Raw genomic sequence first — 20,851 nt, 5'->3', positions numbered from 1 at the left:
TGTTTTCAGATGACACCAGAATATGCAGCAATTGTAGCGATTGAAAAAGTAAAGTGTTCCGAATATCAAAAGAGCAATTTGCAGATTGATGCTTTAAAGAGCGGAGTGCTTATAGAGGTGGTGTCTGCATGATCTGGGGTGCAATTTCTATGAAAGCATGAGCCGTGTTTTATCGTAATGGTGACAGTGATTATGAAAGAAGATATTTAACGGCTATCGAGGAGATTTTAGCAATTCATGTGGTACATTGGAGACGAATTTTCTTTTATGCATGACAAAGCAAGGCAGCACACTTCTAGAATCGTGCAAGCTTACATTGTAGAAGTCGGTTTTCGGGTTATGTAGTGGCCAGCATACAATCCTGACCTGCATCCAATGAAACATTTATGGGATGAGGTAAAAAGAATTCGATCTAGACTTCCTACCCCAAACTCTATGACAGAGTTCATTGTTGCAGCAGAAGATTTGCTTAGCATCGTTACATCCCCCAAGAAACAATAGCTAACTTGATTAGATCAATGCCTAATCATATAAAAAACGTTATTAGTGCAAAAGAAGGTCATAACCATTTTTAAGACATCAAGTGTAAGTTTCAAATTGTCAATAATCCTATTTTTATGTAAATAATGAAAAAGCTTAATTTACTTAATGCCTTAATTTCACTATGTTAAACATAGGAAGTTGAAATATGTTTTCATAAATTTAAACACTCATTAAAGCATATTAAATTGTATTTTAAACGCATGTATATATTGGTGAAATATACAACCTCATTGAAACAACATAGTAGATAGACTCTTTATTATAAAAAGATACCAATACAGCTACAAAGTCCTTATTCGAATTTCAAAAAAAAAATATATATATATACACTTAATATAAGTGGTCGGAATTGACTTACTTATAAAAAAAATCATTTTTGATTCTTTTCCAGTTTCTTTGTTCCTACAATATACTTAACCATAGTTTTATAACACAGATACTGAATGGTCAGCATACATCCCACAAGAAAAATAAATCCTTGAGGTAAAAATATCAAAAAAATTAAATAAACAGAAAACAAAACCTGAACAAAAACTATCAAACACCCAATATAAACACCTGCGCTAAATAGAAATGTCGGATCAAAGAAATTCGCTAGTTTTATTGATATCCATACCCTCATAACATTCTGAATTTTTCCAATATTGAATTGTTTAGTTTTGAAAAAAAATGTAAAACACTTGAAGAAAGCATTTAAAAAAACTGTCCTTAAAAAATGAATTGTACCCTCTGTCGCTGTTTGTAGGTTTGACTGTGAAGATTTTAACCAACTAAGTAATGCTGGAAGCATATAGTATTGTTGGGAGCATATAAATGAGTTGAATTTCTTTATTTTATCTAATGACGAAGAGCGACTGAGTCTCGATTGTGGTTCTTCTATTTTCAGCTGGGTAATGGATCTTGGAGAAAGAGTTCTCAATTCGGTTGACATATTGGCTATTTTATCTGAAATTAAAAAAAAATAGTTTCATGCTCAAAATTTATGTCATAGATATATGGAAAACCATTAATTTTATCATGAACATAAAAATTTTTAGAAAATCAAGGTTTTTTTATACCGATATTGAATTATTTTAATGGCAATAGGCATCAAATAAAAATGGTCACCCAATTAGTTTAAATCAAAACGATAAAAAAGATTAATATATACAATATTTCGTTAGCAATTCAACCAGTAATTTGATTAATTATGGTTATTTCTACATATTTTGTGATAACATTTACGACATTTTACCGACAAAGAGCCATCAGTTCATCAGAAAAAACCATCCAATTGATAACTCGTTCATTTTAAGTAAAAATGTTTGAGTGTTATATCGATTTTCTGTTGAGTCGAAGTAATTTCAAATCAAAGAATATCAAATCCATTATTGGGCCCAAAAGGCGAAAAACAATAGAGAATAAGTCAACTCTTTGTATATGTTCAATAAAATTCAGTTAGTTCAAGAAATTGATCATTTGAAAATCTCTCCCCAATTGGGTCAATGAGAATAATTAAATTTTGATATAATCTCCATATAAAAGTGTCATAAGCTTAACAAGAACTGAAGTTTTGGCTTTATCTTTTACATTTTAGTGCAAAGTCAAATGAAATGTTTTTTCTTTATATTAATATGTTTTTATTACTTATATGATATCAAAGAATCCATCCTAAGGGTGAATCACGAGTGGTAATATTCTTATTTTTATGTGTGGATATCTCATAATTTAATAGGAAAATGGTGCAATTTTGAGTAGGAAATTTAAAAAAAAAAGTAATTATCATGAAGAACTCCAACTAATTATCCAAATGGAGGAGACCGCCCTAAAGGCTTGAAAGCTTGAAACTTGATAAATACACAATAACAATAATTTCCAGACAAGCGTTTAAGTGGATACTTCTCCCCATTGGCAGGTAAAAATTACCCCTAATTTCCGGTTAAACAGTAATTTTGGTAAAAAAATACATGAAATGAGTAAAGAACTATTAAAGGTCCATCAAAGGTACGGGCGAATATAATTTATAATAATTCACCCTTATATGAGGGGGTGGAAACAACCTCTCAAAATTTTAAACATGTTTGATTAAACTTCCACTCACAGTTACTTTAATAATACGACTACCTCGTATAGTATAACTATTTGCATTTTAAAGGTGGGTTCCTGAACTTTCAATTAATACCAATTAAAAACTTTCTGGTGGATCTCTGAGAGATATTAAATTCAAATTCTGTATTTTTTTTCTTGGAAACTCAGAATCCCGGCATCAGAATGGTACCACACATATAATAGATTTTCCGACGTAAGTATTTGTATAGTATTTAATTGAGTTGAGGTTTTTAGGTGAGTCAAAAAGTACTCGATTTGCAAAGTTGTATGCAGCAATTTGTGAAAGAGTTCTATCGTGCGACTTCTTGAAATATCTTGGAAAATGCTTAAATTTGTACAATGTACAAAATCACAAAATTTACTTGTGTCTTTTTTAAAATAACAATAACTAATTCTGCGTAGTTTCAAAGAATCGACGGCCTTTTTCCTTTCCAGAGCTAATAATAACTATTCCTTTTTTACATAGAACCGTCAAGTGACTGTACATGATAAATTGTTGTTGATGTCTTTTTGTATAATATACTTCCCGTACAATTGAAGAATGACTCTTCTCACTTATTCTTTCACCTTTTCATTCTACAGTTCAATATATTGGTGATAAAACCTAATTTCTAATTTTCTTCCATCTTTCTATTTCTTTTTTGTTTCTTATGATCGCTCTGTAATAATCTCCTATTTTATTTTCCGTTCGACTTAAAATATCGTCCTTGATTTTCTCCAATTTATCTTCTATACTTTTCTTCATATTTTGTGTTATATCCCGTTGGATATTTTCTAGCTGATCCCTCTGTTTTCCTTATACATCTTCTTGTCTCCTTCATAGATTTTCTACTTTATTGCCAAATTTTTTTCTATTTTCTTCAGTTTTTCTATATTCTCAGTTCGTTTATAATGTATATTTTTTTCAACTATTTCTCTTATTTTATTTATATTGTATATTATTACAGAAGTTTACTGTATTCTTTTCCTTTTGCCTTTCACTTAGCTTTCCAGTGTTTTTCTTTTCTTTTTCTAGAATTTCTTCTTGTATTTTTGGTATCCAATATTTCTTAATCTCATGCTCCCTCAGTACAACTATTATATTATTTTAATAAATACGATATTAGAATAAGTCATAATACTTTATCAACCACAAAAAATAAAATAAGTTGATATTCTACATATGAGGTTCCTTCTACTCGTAATAATTGTCATGCTGTTCACATATCAATATTTATAATAAAATAGATTAAAACAGCATTAACAAGCTAAAAAAATATATGAAACATTTTTGAACTTTTTATTTTTGTTGTGCTTAACTTGAAGGTTTTTAAATTTTAAAAATTATGAAAAATTCCGCCTGGTGTGTTTCGGTGTGGTGGATTGAGTAGCCCGCTGGACACAACTGCCGGTCCCAAGCCCGGGTAAAGGAGGAGGGTCAAGTCGATAGGCCAGCCCCCTATCACTTGGAAAAAGCTTCTTTTGGCTAAAAATCCGAAAACTAGGCCTCGGAATATGGATGATCAAAATGGAAAACGACAATGGCAACGAAAACGGACTATGATTTGTGGAACATGGAATATACAGGGAATTAGAACGAAGGTAGATGACATTTTACAAGAAATTAAAAAACATAAACTGGACTTTATTGCTCTCTCTGAAACAAAGAAAAAAGGACAAGGTACACAAACACTCGGGGAATATATCCACATATACAGCGGCGTTAACAAAGAAGAACATGCAAAAAGGGGTATATCGCTCCTTATACATGAGAAGTATAAGAAGAACGTCTCCAGCTGGGAAGCAATAAGCGATAGAACAATAAAAGTTAATGTCAATTTAAAAGGCTGCAAAATAACAATAATTGCTACTTATGGACCTAATGAAGACGCACGGGTAGATGAAAAAGAAAAGTATTATGAAATGCTAAATGAGCTAATATCTCAGACAGGTAACGATCGAGAAATCATAATACTGGGAGACCTAAATGCTAGAACTGGCAAAGAAACGAAGCATGAGATAATAGGGCCCTACGGTGAAAATACCAGGAATGATAATGGCTCCAGGTTGATAGATGTCTGTCAACATAACTTACTAAGAATAATGAATGGGTATTTTAAACATAAGGAAATACACACATATACATGGACGCAAATAACTAGAAATCTAAGATCAATAATCGACTATCTTATAATGAAACAAAAAACGAAGATAAAAGTGCACAATGTCAGAGTATATCGATCCGCAGAATGTGGAAGTGACCATCATCTGATAAAAGCTAAGTTAATAATGCCAATAATCAAAGACAACAAACAAAAGAATCAACTGCAAAACAGTAAAGATTTAACAGATATAGATATACCAAACTATAATATAGAAAGCCTTATGAACGAGAGCACAAAATTATTATACCAACAAAGACTGGACCAAAACCTCCCACAGGAGTACGAACAAGAACCAACAGACAATCTTACCAAAGTAGTAATTGACAGCATACACAAAGCAGCCAAAGAAGCCTTAGGATATAAAGAAATGAAAAAGAGAACACGAAATTATTGGTGGACTGAACAACTGCAAAATTTAAAAGAACAAAAACAACGATTGTATCATACCTGGCTAAGCACTAAAAAAGCAGAACATAAGGAACAATATAGTGAAGCTGTATCAAAATTTAAAACCGCTGCGATAGAGGCCAAAAACCTCAGCTGGGAAAATAAATGCAAGGAATTGGATACCTATTTAGGAGGACGCCAATCCAGGGAATCGTGGAGATTTATAGATAATGTTAGATCTGGCAGAAAAGAAAATATCCCAATAGGCACCATATCACCAAATAAATGGCAAGACTATTACCGCTCATTACTCAGAGAACAGAGATCTGAATATAGTAACATGCCGGCTGAAGACATACGGATTACAGGTGAACCAATAAAAATTAACGTAGAAAAAACAAAGAAAGCTATAACACTACTTAAAAATGGGCGCGCTCCTGGTCCAGAGGGAATACCTGCAGAATTAATAAAAGCAGGAACAAATAGGCTGTTTAATATCCTAACAGAAATTATCAATAGACATCTAAATGGAGAACCAATACCGCAAACGTGGAAAGAAGGATGGATCACGTCCATATACAAGAAAGGAAATAAGGAAGACTGCAATAATTATAGGGGCATTACAGTGACTAGTACGCTCAGTAGGTTATACGGAAAAATAATAAAGGAGATCATTTGTGAAGAATATCACCCATACGAATCCGAGGAACAAAACGGCTTCAGAGCAGGTCGATCGACGATAGATAGTATTTTCTGTCTATCACAAATAATCGAAAAGAGAACCGTAAGATCACAAGAAGTGCACCTACTATTGGTAGACTTGAAGAAAGCGTATGACACAGTACCTGTCTCAAAATTATGGGAGGTTCTGGAAAGAACGAGCATAAATACCACTCTAATAAAGGCTATAAAAGAACTATACAGAGACACAACAGCAAAAATAAAAATAGGTAACAAGGTGACAGACGGCTTCAAAACAACCAAAGGCTTGCGACAAGGGTGTTGTTTATCCCCAACTCTGTTCAACATATACATAGATGAAGCCCTAAGAGTTTGGAAAAAAAAATGTAAAGGAATGGGACTAACTATTGGGGAGAGCACCTTGTATACACTGCACTATGCCGATGACCAGGTAGTGGTAGCACAGGAAAAAGAAGATCTGGAGTACATGTCTAGAAAACTTATAGAAGAATACCAAAAATGGGGTCTACAGGTTAGCACGGAGAAGACACAATACATATGTATAGGATCAGAAGATTCACCTGGGAATTTAGATCTAGAGGGAAAAATAATTAAAAACTGTAAGGAATGCATATACCTAGGTGTAAAACTAACAACAACAGGACGAAACGAGGAAACAATTAGGGACAGAATAACCAAAGGAAGAAAAGTAATAAGAGCCCTGAACTCAGTGCTGTGGCAAAAGACCAGAAACAAAAAAGAGAATATACAACGCCATTTTACAACCAATAATTACATATAGCTCCGAGATTTGGCAACTTACAGAAAAGCAAAAAAATAACTTAAATGCAGTGGAAATGGATTTCTGGAGGAGAGCAGCAAGAATATCTAGAACGGAACATATAAGAAACGAGGAAATAAGAAGACAATTGAAAGTAGAAAGAACTTTAGTAGAAGATATAGAAAAGAAACAGTTGATTTGGTACGGACACGTTAAGAGAATGGGAAGAGAACGACTACCAAGAATAATATTAGAATGGACCCCCACAGAAAAAAGAAAGAGGGGAAGGCCACCTAGAACATGGCTACAAGGAATCACTAGAGCAATGTCCGAAAGGAACCTAGCAGTCGACGACTGGCAAGATAGACAGGCCTGGAGATTAGGAACCCAAAGGCGTATAACGCTATAAAAGGGGATATATATATATGAAAAATTAACAATTAATGGATCATTTAAAAAAATAAAATTTAAGAAACTGGCAAATACGCTTCATTGACGATTTAAAAAGTGGTAAAGGTGGCATGTACACGTTCTAAAAATGCGCTTATGTTATTTCTATTTGAATAAAATCAGTAAATTTAAAAAATCATTATTTCACAGCCTTAAATTGAAAATAGACCCTTTATATTTAGGTTTATTAAACATATTGGTTATTTGGTACCAGCATTAAATAACTAACACTTGTGGAAAGCAGACGGTAAGAACTCCAGAATAACAAATCTAGTTTGACGATCAATAAAAAATTAATTGATAGGAAAGATAATCATCTGTAGTAGTTTGCCACATTTTTATGACCATATAATTATAGAGCCAAATTCTCATAATTAGTACAGTACAATTATTTTTGTTTGCCACAAAGGTCAATAGCTTTCTTCAAACGATTGAAGGCTGTATTTTTTGTTGGTCCGTTTATTTTCAGAAATACATTCTACTTCGAACAGAATCATCGCGCATACAGTTGTGTCTGATAAGTAAAATTATAATACGTTATTTAGCAAATTCTTTATTTAAAACTTCGCTTTGACACAGGACTTTCAATGTTTCATTACAATATTATTTTTAATAATCTTAAGATTAATATCCTTGAATATTATTCATGATGTATACATCAAAGTAGTCTGGTGCCTTGAAACTTTAATTAATATATTGGTCAAATGCATACCAAGTTAAGCCTAAAGATATATCATTCCTTGAATGGAATTTTCTCTACTATTTATGAAAAGAAACCTTGTATTATTATTTGAAATTAACCACGAAGGTAAATGTTCAATAGTTGTGATTGCTTGATTTCTTCGGTAAACGCCATTTAATGACAGAATTTTTTCAATTCATATTAGAAACGGTCACATAAATAAAATTCAAAATTTATAACATGATCAGGCAAAAATATGCAACAAGATATATCAAAGCTGATGGAAATTCAATAACAAGTCATATATTTTTTGAGATTTTAGAACATATTCAACTTATTCATGATCCCAAAGTTGATAACTGCTCTCAATCTCCTCGTAGTCACTCTTCTAGTGTGGCCACTCAATACAACAAAGTAACCCTATTTTCAACCAAATATTCACACCTGCAACTCAAACTTAACCCAAGAGTGATGCTCCTCTTCAATCCTCCTCTTTCAGTGAAGGTCATAGCGCCACTCTTATCACTACCTTAATCTGTTTATTTTGTAATAAAACAGGTCATAGAATTTATTCTTGCCTCTCTTCGTACTAAACTCTAACAAACAGATGAGAGATAACTTAATGGGCATTAGATGTTTGGATGTCTGGGTTCTGTCAGTAATAAAAAAACAAGATCATTGTGATAAACTGGCATTAACAATATTTACTAAATGGTCACCATTCCTTTTCAACCAACCACTGATAAATCAACTAGTTCTGAAACAACCTCTGTCACTCGTATTACGTTGACTAACGAATCCAGTCGACCATCTGAAATAAATTTTTTGAAACAAACAACAAATCCCAAATCTTAACAGCATCCACAAATTATCGTCGCCAACTACTCCACCTTCCTCCACTGGTTTGGAGGATCAACTGAGGGTGTCCCTTCCTCATATCAAGAATGGATCAGACAAAATGTGCAGAATCTTCAAACCCCACAGTATTCGCACAATCTTCCAACCCAATCAGAAACTCTTCCATCTAATCAGAACCGTCAAAGATAAAATATCCAATGAACACCATGAAGTGTATATATGATATCCCATGCTTCGACTGCCTCCGTTCCTATATTGACCATAAAAATTTCAGTACTTCCTATATTTCTTCCACTATTGCCCAACATCGTGAAAATACCGGACACACATTCGACTTCAATAGAATCAAAACTATCGCCCCACTTCGTTCCTTTAAGTCCATGATTATTCGAGAAGCTATCGAAATAGAGAAACGTCTTAACTGGTTTAATATAAGAGACGATAGCCAGAGATTAGCGGCAACCTAGAAACACTTTCTTCATCCACTTCGCTCCAATACCACTTCGGCCAACAATAACATCTCTTTTAAACATCTCGAGAAGCCGATTTTCATACATTTATTACCCCTCCCGCCAATAATATAATTCCCATGCGCGCCAAAAACACAAAACTCGCCAATAGGTCCCCTATAATTACGAAGTCCAGGTGACTAGTTCATCAGTTAGCTCAAGACCAGCAGTGAATATGTTGGTGTCAACAGTGTTCTCGATGGTAAGCATATTATTCTTGTTTCCTATTTTAATCATTTTATATTTTTTGTTTCGGCTTTTCTTTTTCACGATAAAATTCCAAGAAGTGGACCGATTGAGGAATCAACCCCAAAAAAGGAGTGATTCGTTGCGTGGAGTAGGCAGATGAGACCACGTAGTCAGATCACTTATATAGGCTTCATAGCGGTTTCTTATTGGGAACATGGCAATGAAACACCAAAATAGACTAACTTTGATATATTTTCCGAGCTTTGGAATAATTATGTATTCATCGTCTGGGAAATAAATAATTGAGATTTGTGGTTGCTTTAAGTTGTATAGATTATTGTAAAAATTTTAAATTCATAGGTTCCAAAATTCAATATTCAAAGTGACGGTGATAGAAATATTGATTGATTGATCTCTCCTGATTGAAAATTAAATATTTATATTAATTAATGGATCACTTACATCATGATTATAAAAATGAAATTAAAATCAAAATAAAAGCCCGTTTAAAATGAAAAATTTATTTTCCACTTTTTTATTAGAAATACTACACTTTGGTTAGGTTAGGTAATTTTTCCACAATCCCACTAAAACGAAATGATGAAGTTTCGTAGTTTTATTCAAAAACTTTATAAGCGGAGACGTTAAAGACTTAATAAGCTTTATTTGTTTAAATATATATTTAATTGCTACATTTTTGTTTCAAATACTGTAAGTTGCAACTAAAAATTTTTAATTGTATACTTGAAATAGATAACATAGGTTATCATTTAAAAAATAAATAAAAAAATTAATCAAAAGGATTCGCGTGTTATATAATAATTTTAATATGATAAATTTTTGTATTTTGATAAATTTCCAAACAAATATTGAACCCATGAATACTTTTGTGATAATTAGGTCGAATGAATGAGATTTTATATTAAATATCATAAATTCCAACTATCCTTGAAAATATGATGGTAAAAACGTTGAGTCTACGAGTTTTTGATTTTTACTCTCACACAATATAAACTTTTCATATCAATTACCAATGAAATATCCATATCGCGATACGGGCATATTTCATATTTCATTTATTGCATTATCAATTGCAAAAGCTGTTTTATAATGAATCTAAAACTCACTTTGATAAGACGAGTTTATATGCAAAATAAAGAACCAAATAGTAATAATGTTGGCTACCAATATATTCAAAGGAACTGTATAGATTTGATGGACATGTTAATGCAAAATATTTGGTGTTCAATCAATCAAAACTTAAATTAATATCCATCTTATTTAATTCCATTGTATTCTATTGCAAAATATGGTTTTTTCTAACGATGGGAAAATAAAATTTAACTACAATCACTTTACACATACAAACCCAACAAGTTACTTTAAATGTAGTCGATTATCTCAAAAAGGAAAATATTCGAATATCTAATTATCCTTGATGAAACATCGCTCGGCAGCCAACATGCAGTAAATAACAGTGGAGTAGACAATATTCACATAAAAAAGGAAAAACTGAATAGAGAAGAAGTATTGAAAGAACAATTTGCTTCCTTCACATTCAGCACATCCGAGTAGAAGTTCTTCTAGATCTTCGAAAAACGGATGATAATCTCGCAGCGCAAAATGCAAATGGTACAGTGAAATCCACACTGGCTAAAAAGAGCGCCCAAACAAATATGAATTGTCACCGCTAAGCACTAGCGGAATTTGAGAGCACTAACGTAATACGACAACCAAAATTACTCAAATTGAGGACCAACAAAAATTCTAACAATATTGCAGGAGTAGACTCATTAATAGAATGCCTCTGCCACGACTACAGTTCGCTCGAGCGACTTCATTCACTCATTTATTGTGGAGCTGTTGCTGTGCTTCGTCTACACAATTAGCAAATATACGTGGCAAAAAACAATACCGGCGTTTATGATATACATAAATGCATACAACAAAAACAAGCTACGCCTGAGAACAACACTAACCAACTTATATCATTGAAACAGACGTTTGAAAAGTATTGATCTTCATTATGGTCAACGCCCCAAAAACACAAAAGAAGCGCTGAATCAACAAAACTATATAAAAAGTCAAGTTTTGGTATTAGAACGTTTTCTCGCACGCATTTTCGTATAAGAATGAACTCCATTCTTAAACGATTCTTGGCAATGTTCTGTAGTGGGTTGGCGCCCCTAAATAAAAGTTTCATTTTGACAGGTAACCACATAATGCATTATTCTGACTAGTATGAGGGTGGTGTGAGGTTATTTCAATTTAAAGATATTTTTAAGATATTCAGTGGAGATATTTTTGGGAAGAACTAACCTTAAAATGAATGGATGGTTTAATATATTGTCATAATGTAATTATGGCGGTAGCGGCTATATCTCGCAATTCTGATGGTGTAAATCGAAGTTTTTCACTCGACTTATAGGAAGAGTTTTTTTTCTTAAGTAAACTTTTAAATTCAAATAATCTTTCGAAAGTCAACTGTCAAACATGAATCAGTGCTACCAACCGACCACCATCGTTAAGGTGTAATTTCCCTAATAAATATTTTTAACGATTTTTCTATAGATGAATAATGTGAAACAAAGTCGGAACAGAGAAAATAGTATGAAATACTCGTAACAGAAAGCCATTCCAGCATTCTTTTTTTGAATTTGGAACTTTTGCTGGAATGAAAAGCCTTCTGTTACATGTATTTTAATATACTATTCTCTATTTCGGTATTAGAACAATTATTCTCCCACGACTCAATTCTTAAACGATTTTTGGTAATTTTTTGTAGTGAGTTGGTGCCCTTGAATAACTGTATCATTTTGTCAGCTGACTAGATGATGCATTATTCGGTCATGTGTGAGGTTATTTCAATTATAAGATATTATTTACAATAAATTATAATGAGTTTTTAGACAAAGTAAATATAGTCAAGGAATATGGACAAACATACAAAACTGTATTGAAAAAATTTCTTGGAAATGAATGGATGGTTTAATATATTGAAATCATGTGTCACTCTCTAGAATGAGGAAGATATAAATATACCTACTCTTTCAAATTAAAAAGATAACTTCAACTACGACAGGAGTAAAGATTAGATAAAAAAGATTAGATAAAATCTAGAAGTTCAAATATCGGGAAGGGACAATGAAAAACGAAGGAAATGAAACCATGGAAAACGACAACAGACTGACGTGTAGGCACAAGTTCGAATACCTGGAAGTGACAGTGACAAACGAAGGAAATAAAACCAGGGAAAACGACAAAAGACTGACGTGAGGGCACAAGTTCGAATACCCGGAACTGCCAGTGACAAACGAAGGAAATGAAGCGTAATGTAAGGCGGTGGGGGCCATATCTCGCAACTCTGTAGTGTAAATTGAAGTACTTCACCCGACACTCCGCTTACAGAATGAGTTTTTTTTCTGACCCAAGCAAACTTTTAAATTCAAATAATATTTCCAAAGTCAATTGTCAAACATTAATCAGTGCTACCAACCGGTATTATTTCCCTAATATTCATTTTTAACAATTTTTCTATAAATAAATGATGTGAATACAGGCCGAAACAGAGAAATAGTATAAAACTCTCGTAACATAAGACCATTCCAGCATTCGTTCCAACTATTCTTATATTATTTACCAGAATTTTCTCAACAAATATCAAATTATTTCAATAAATATTATATTAGTATAAGTCATAAAGACATGATACATCATCAAAATAGTACATTAAATTATAATCCCAAATACAAAATATTAAATAATTAATATTATATATGAGGCTACAAAAATATATTAAAAAGTCATCAATATGATATAAAGATAAAACTTCATTAAATAACCATTAAACATCAGAAAAATATAAATTTAATTATAAAAATTCACAATTCCCTGAAATAGAAAGAAAAGGAACATTTTTAGGAATGCTGTACATACCTGTACATAAAAACGAGAAAGCTCTTGATGATAAAAAAGGCCCAAATAATTCATTTTATAAGTTTCAACGTAACTGTACTTAATATGAATTGACGGTGATACAATTGAGAATAAAAAATTTTATTTGAATACTCAAATGGTTGGTAATTTATTTATTGTAGCAAAAATTCGAAGTCAAATTATATTGTGATAAAGACCGAAATAGAGACTTAATATCGGGATCATATATCAACGAAAACAAACAAAAAGGTCTATCTATCTATAGGGTTATGATAAAGTAACGCTCAAAATTCATTAAACGTACAATTTTCATTTTTGAATAAAAATTTTGAAAATTCATCGAACAGTTCATTTTATTCCGCGTCTTTTGATATAAAGGTTTTTCTTACATTCTTTGATGAAGCTTGTTTTTTGCAAAATAATTTAAGTAGGGATCACAAATTAAAAATACGAGAAAATTAATAAACACGAAATAATTTTTAAATTAACTAGAATTCTATCAAACCAAAACTATTTTTTTTGGAACTGTGTCCCGTTCACTAACTGACATAGGCCAATGCGATGGAAGACCTGATGTACAGAGATTTAGAACATCTGCGAAGTTATACGTGTCATTTCATATCTAATTCGGTCCATTAAGTCATCCAAATTGTCAGTTGGTTAACGCAGACCCCACTTTTTGAATTTTCTCACATAAAATATCAAGGGGGGTAAGGTCAGATGACTTAGGTGGCTACTCCATCAATTCACGTCTTCCAATCCACCTTCCTTTAAACTGATTATCCAGACACCTTCGTAAATTAAGAACATAATGTGATAGTGCACCATCTTGTTGGAAACAAATACTGGGATCTAATGTTTCCCTATTTGGAGATGATCGAAATATTACTTAGAAATAAAGACACGCACATCTGTCGGGGTATAATTTAAACAAGATACTTCATACACTGTTAGTTAATTCATTGATTGGTGTTCTATATTTGAGTTTACTGAAAGCAATTGAATGAATTGTACCTAAAGTGTTGGTTGTTTGCTATCTATATAATATCATGTTGTTTAAAGATTCCGGAAAGTTTATGAGTAACTGATTTTATATATGGTAAAGATCAATGAAAAGGTTTTTATTGTATTTTATGTATTCTGTGGATTGTGGCAATGAAAAACCAAAGTACCTTTTTCTTAATTTAATATATATTCCTATCTTTCGAGTACCTACATAATCGAGGACTGAAAAATCACAAAATGCGCAGGCACGCGCCATCTCACTCGCACGATATGACGTCACGTTGGAATCAAAATGTGGAGTATAATATAAACTGTATACCTGTTAGAAAGTTTTATTTTGATTCCAAAAGTAATATTTGATCCAAAGACATGTCTATATATATGTATTATTTATTTGGTTATTGAATTTACCAGTTAAATTACACGTTCTTAGGCCGCGTGCTGTTTACAAGGAATATAATTTCCTGCCTGTTCCGCGAAATACCATGATTAGCAAAATTATGAAATTATTCAATTTAATAATGTTTTAAACTAAGACACTTTGCATTATATAGAACTACCCTCTTTGAAATAAATAATAATAAGGGGTATCATATCTAAATATTTCCAACCAGACTGAAACCGTTTTTGTTTATAATTCTATAGGTAAATAAATAAAAATATAAAATAACAATAATCATTGGATAAAAATGAAAATTGTGTGTGATATTTTGTGATTTACGATATACATTTACCATATTTTAAATAAATTTTATCCTCTCCACTGCTTCTCCAAGTTTTTTTTGGTAACTAACGTATTTAATACCTGTTTCTTTACCCATAACCATACTAAAAATTTTTTATCCTTAGATGTTGTCATATAACAACTACCCTCAATGTACTTTAAAATTTTATTTAAATTGTTTAGTTCTTTTATATCATTGAGAGATTTTTCATTTCTATGTATATGATATTGATGATATTGATGTCTGACTGTCTTATATTAATAGCAGAACAATAATTATTACAAGTAACTTCCTAAAGTATGAATTCTTTTATTTTTGGTGTGTTAAGTGAAGTAAAATACTTTGATTATAAATATATATATATATATATATATATATATATATATATATATACAGTGCTTTTCAGATAAAAGTATCCACCTTTAATAACTTTTGTAATACTGGTATTTAGAAAAAATCCAAAAACACGTCAATTTATGTTGGAAGGGGCAAGCATTATGGCTTATTTAAACTTACTGGAAAAGCCACCCCCTCACCCCTAGCAGCATCCCCTTTATTTTTTTAAATTACTTGTCATATTTTTTATGTAAAATTTGGATACTCCTCTTTGAGCTGATTTCAAAAATGTACAATACTTGTAGGTTAAAGTGGTTAGTTTATGAGATAAACAATTTTTCTTTTAAGAGCACAAATTTTACTTATTATTTACTTTCACCTTATTTGCCTGTACTAAAATGGGTTGTACAACATTTCAAACTCTTTAATCTTTTTAACTGTGCTATTTATTCTACTTAAAAAATCCAAACAACAAAAAACTCTATTTTTTATTAAAGTTTGACATTGTCAACTAGAATTTGTAGTCACTATTGATAGTGTAATTTGATACATTATTTATTTTGTTTCTCTGAAATGGTTTACCCTTTGCAAGAAAGAATTGAAATTGTAGGTTTATACTACCAAAATAATAATTGTGCAAGAGCTGCTGCTAGAATATTTAACGAATTACATGACGGAAGACAAGCAACTCATAAGTATGTAATTCAACTGATGGAGAAATTTACCACAACAGGGTCTGTTTGCAATAAAGTGCATAAGCGAGAGGGACTCGTAAATAACGAAGCAATCCAAGTGGCAATTTTAGGGCAAGTCAGCTTAGAGGCTCAACAACCCCAATCGTTGTCAACAATAAGTAGAGCAATCGGTGTTTCATCTTCTACAGTTTTCCGAGTTCTACATAAATTCAAGTACCACCCATACAAAGTTAAGTTGGTGCACGAGTTGAATGAAGATGATTTTGATCGTCGTCTAGAGTTTTGCGAATCAATGACGCAAATTATCAATAACAATCCACAATTGTTAAACAATATTTGCTTTTCTGATGAATGCTCATGGTCATTAAATGGCTTAGTAAGTAGGCATAATTGTAGATATTGGGCTGAAAGTGATCCACATATTATGCGTGAATTCCATACACAACATCCCCAAAAGTTGAACGTTTGGTGTGGTATCCTAGGTGACCACATTGTCGGACCTTTCTTCATCAACGGAAATTTAAATGGTGAATAATATCTTGAGTTACTCAGGGAAGGGGTTGACCCACGTATTACAACAATAATAGAAAATGATGATAACCTTTCCGAAGATTTACTGGTATTTCAACAAGACGGAGCTCCCCCACACTATGTTATGCCTGTCCGACAATGTTTAAACGAAACATTCCCCGCTCGTTGGATAGGTAGAAGGGGGCAGATGATGGAGTGGCCACCTAGGTCACCGGATTTAACACCCCTAGACTTCTTTTTATGGGGGTATTTAAAAACAAAAGTTTATGCTACCCAACCAGAATCTCTGGATGATTTACGAGAGAGGATAGAAAATGAATGTCGACAATTAAATCCAGCCGTATTAAGCAATGTCAGAGAGGCATTTCAAAATAGATTATACCATTGTATGGAAGTGAATGGTACTCATTTTGAACACTTATTGTAACTTCATAATAAATAGCACAGTAAAAAGATTAAAGAGTTTGAACTGTTGTACAACCCATTTTAGTACAGGTAAATAAGGTGAAAGTAAATAATAAGTAAAATTTGTGCTCTTAAAAGAAAAATTGTTTATCTCATAAACTAACCACTTTAACCTACAAGTATTATACATTTTTGAAATCAGCTCAAAGAGGAGTATCCAAATTTTACATAAAACATATGAAAAGTAATTTAAAAAAATAAAGGGGATGCTGCTAGGGGTGAGGGGGTGGCTTTTCCAGTAAGTTTAAATAAGCCATAATGCTTGCCCCTTCCAACATAAATTGACGTGTTTTTGGATTTTTTCTAAATACCAGTATTACAAATCCCTGACCCTGACAATTTGCATATTTATATTAATCAATAGATCACCTACATCATGAACATCAAATAAGATTAAATCAAAATAGAAATTTGGTCTAATAAGAAAGAAAAATGAATTTTTCCTAACATTACATTTCATATGTGGTCCATGTTTCGTTAATGCAGTTTTATTTTGTTATTCGTATTGATGACCTTTTTAGTTTCTTTTCTATATACTGAGTTGTCTGCCCTATGCATATAGCATCTCAATTAATACAAAGCACTTGATATATAATATCATATTTTTTTGTTGTTTTAGATTTTAATTTTGTGAAATATTTAGATAATGTATTATATCATTTATAACATATACTAATATCAGATTTAATGAAATAATTCCATAGTTGTTGGAAAGTCTATGTACATATGATAAGGAAAAATGTTTTGATGTTTTGTTCTGTTTTGCTTTTTAATTAATTGTAGTATCTATTTATCCTTTTCTTGAATATGTTGTTCATCATTTTTCAAGTTCAAATATCTTGAGGACCAAGCTGGTTTCTTATACCATTCTGTTCTTATATTATTGTTAATTTTATATAATGTGACATCAAGAAAATTGATTTTATTATTTTGTTCTATTTTGATTGTGAATTGTATTTTTAATTTGATTCTTTGGTACAACAGTAATGCAATTAAACAAGAAATAAAAGAAAAAGAACAAAATCCAATATATTGGAGCTTACAGCAAACATTGTTCTAACTAGTCAGCAAAGACTTGTATGTTTGATACCCTAAGGTACAGTGTATGTATATTTATGTTCTGTTTGTTAATTGATTTTAACCTTCTTCTGAATTTGTCATTTTTTCTGGATAATGCAATAAAAGTTCAATTGTTGCGAATCAAAAGTTAAAACACATTTTCAATTTGATTAGCCAATTGTGATTTTTTATTCTATTTTTTAGTTTTAAATAAAAAATACAAATTCTTAATCTAATGGTAGTGTATAGAAAAATAATCAATACAAATGAATAAATAATAGTACCTTATTTACTGAAATGTGCTCCCACCAACTTAGAGCACTTGATAAATTCTCTATAGTAGTTTCAATTGGGATGGGGTTTATAGTATCTGTTATTATATGTTTGAAGCCAATTAAATTGTTAAGAAACAGGTACACCAACAGAGTTGTATAATATAGAGGCACAAGCGCATGCCATTGAATCAGTTTGCAAATCTCTAACATCACAATATGAATATCCCAACAATAAAAGGAGACCAATAAGTGATGAAACTGCTCTTTATGAGATGCTGATTTCAGTCAATGGACTACTGCCAAGCAAATGTGACAGTGTTGTTTAAGAGTCCATGTCAAAATGTTCCGTTAAACAAGGCAAACGTACTGACTGGCATTTCTTGCGATGTGGCCACAACATTAAAAAATGGATAATATGGAAATTAGTGGATAAACTGATGAAATTAAATTCGCCTCTTCCTTTCATGGATTAAAATCTATGTGAAATGATTTTATTATTATCATTTTTTTCCAGATATGTAAAACAGATTTTAAATCATTATCTTTATTTTTTAATTAGAACTTTGTCTTTGTACTGCGAACTTGTAGATACTTTTTTATTATTTTCAGTTGTGGGTGCAGATACTTTATATTTTTATACAAGTCCGAAACATGGATTCATTCACCTGTATATAATTTAAAAGCATCATACTTATCGAAAAGGTCTAACAAAATTTTCAGTATACTGTTAGATGTTTTGCCCAAACAAATAAAGGATGACTATCTCATTATAAGACCAAGCATTAATATTTCTATATTGCCTTGCTATTGACCAATAGCATGAATTAGAAGTTTCAAATGATTTCTCTTTATCAACCTTGTGAATAACTTGTATCTGAAATTGTAATTTACTTATAATGCTCTTTTTCATTATGAGAATTTAGAAAAATGTCTCATAGAATCCATTGCTATTTATCCATGTTGTCGGTAAATTGTCTTCTTCATTTAATACCAAAATAATTTCTTTTTGAACTTTCAATTCCAGACCAAGCTGTTTATTTAAACTGAATAATTTTAAGGATTTCACCCCCTACACTCAATCCATGGACAAAGTGTATATATTTAATATACTCTGCCTACAAAAAGAGTCTACTATTTTTCCAATGTTTTGGAAATTCATTTTATTTAGTTTTTCAAAGACAATAAGTGAGAATTTATTACTATGTGTTACAAATTACAAAATTATAATTTCTTTCAATTTAATTTTTTTTAATTATCATAATTTTGGTTATTAATGTAAAATTTGGGTCTATTTGCGTCTATTGAAAAACTATTGAGAAATAATTACATATATATGGTTGTAGAATGTAGGTACCTATATATAATGTGAAACAACACAAATGTATGCGTTTATAGATAAAGTGAGTAGAGAAAAATATAGATAAAATAATGATAAAGTACTTACAGTAATTCAGCGTTCCCAAATATTCCATAAACCTTTATTGGGGATATTTGCCAATAGTACTTGTTAATTGCAAGAGATCACAATACACGCAGTATAAGGTATGTATAAAACTTAAAAAACCATTTTCCATTTCACAATGTCTTTATACACTGCGGAATCTCACTGAAGAATAAATTCACTATTTAATCCAAGCAAGTGCATTCCACTTCGCTTACAAAAGACTATACTGCAATAGTCACAATTATTATAACAATGTTGTCGAACTTAAAGTCGCAGAAGAAGTTATATATATATAATATAATATAATATATATATATATATATATATATATATATATATATATATATATATATATATATATATATATATATATAGATAAAGTTGAAACTAAAGATAATATATTCATTCACGAGTATATGCGATAATTATTTTATTGATTGGACATTAAAAGCAAATGGATGAACTCATCAATTTCCCTAAAATGCAAAAAAAGATTTCAATAAGTTTGGTTAAAAAGGTTCAATTCAGTTCATATTTGGTGTGATATTGATCATTATGTTTCACAATGCTAGTCCCAATTATAAATTATTGGCAGCATTGTCTACTTTATGACCATGTGTATAAAGAATTCTTGGGAGTTTCAGTACATTGTTGCCAGTAGACTGAAGGCTAATGATCGATTTTAATATTTTTACTGGAAGTTTATTTATATTCTAGGATATTAGATTAAACTTTCTTATCACATTGATAATCCTAAGTAAATTTTGAAAGTTTACTCGGCAAAATTATTAATGTCTAGTAGACAGTCATATAGGGTAATATCATGTAGATAATTAATCAGGATTTTTGGTTATTTCCCTAAAGACTTTTTCATACAAAACTTTTAGACGTTTCGATTTAAATTAAGCGTTTTTCAAAATATTATTTGACATTGATTTGATAAACATTATGTGTAAATACGTCTTTTATTACTTGATACGTAGTAAAATACAATTTGTTTAACTTTTATTATCAAGACTTTTTGTTATTGTTAATTTTAACGATAGGTAAATGAATAATAGGTTTGTA

The 20,851-nt window shown here is 31.1% G+C and overlaps 1 protein-coding gene across 1 annotated transcript; it reads right to left on the bottom strand.

The window, feature by feature from the left end:
- Positions 1–786: 786 nt before the first annotated feature.
- On the bottom strand, positions 787–20,020 carry LOC130447964 (uncharacterized). The gene is made up of 2 exons (XM_056785046.1): positions 19,784–20,020; positions 787–1,488 (listed from the first exon to the last, which is right to left on the bottom strand). Exons 1-2 carry the CDS (start codon positions 19,809–19,811, stop codon positions 914–916), a joined length of 603 nt encoding a protein of 200 aa, XP_056641024.1. The 5' UTR covers positions 19,812–20,020; the 3' UTR covers positions 787–913.
- Between the last annotated feature and the right edge of the window lie 831 nt (positions 20,021–20,851).

The sequence above is a fragment of the Diorhabda sublineata genome, chromosome 8, assembly GCF_026230105.1.
Source record: "Diorhabda sublineata isolate icDioSubl1.1 chromosome 8, icDioSubl1.1, whole genome shotgun sequence".
Lineage (NCBI taxonomy): Eukaryota > Metazoa > Arthropoda > Insecta > Coleoptera > Chrysomelidae > Diorhabda > Diorhabda sublineata.
The sequence above is the reverse complement of the archived record's forward strand: the minus strand, read 5'-3'. Positions and strand labels throughout refer to the sequence as shown.

Bases quoted from the DNA above. Each gene is read 5' to 3' on its own strand.
- LOC130447964 (XM_056785046.1), bottom strand. From the start codon at position 19,811: ATGGAATATTTGGGAACGCTGAATTACT. The intron at 1,489-19,783 runs GTAAGTACTTTA...TTTTAATTTCAG, and splicing joins TTTGGGAACGCTGAATTACT to ATAAAATAGCCAATATGTCA.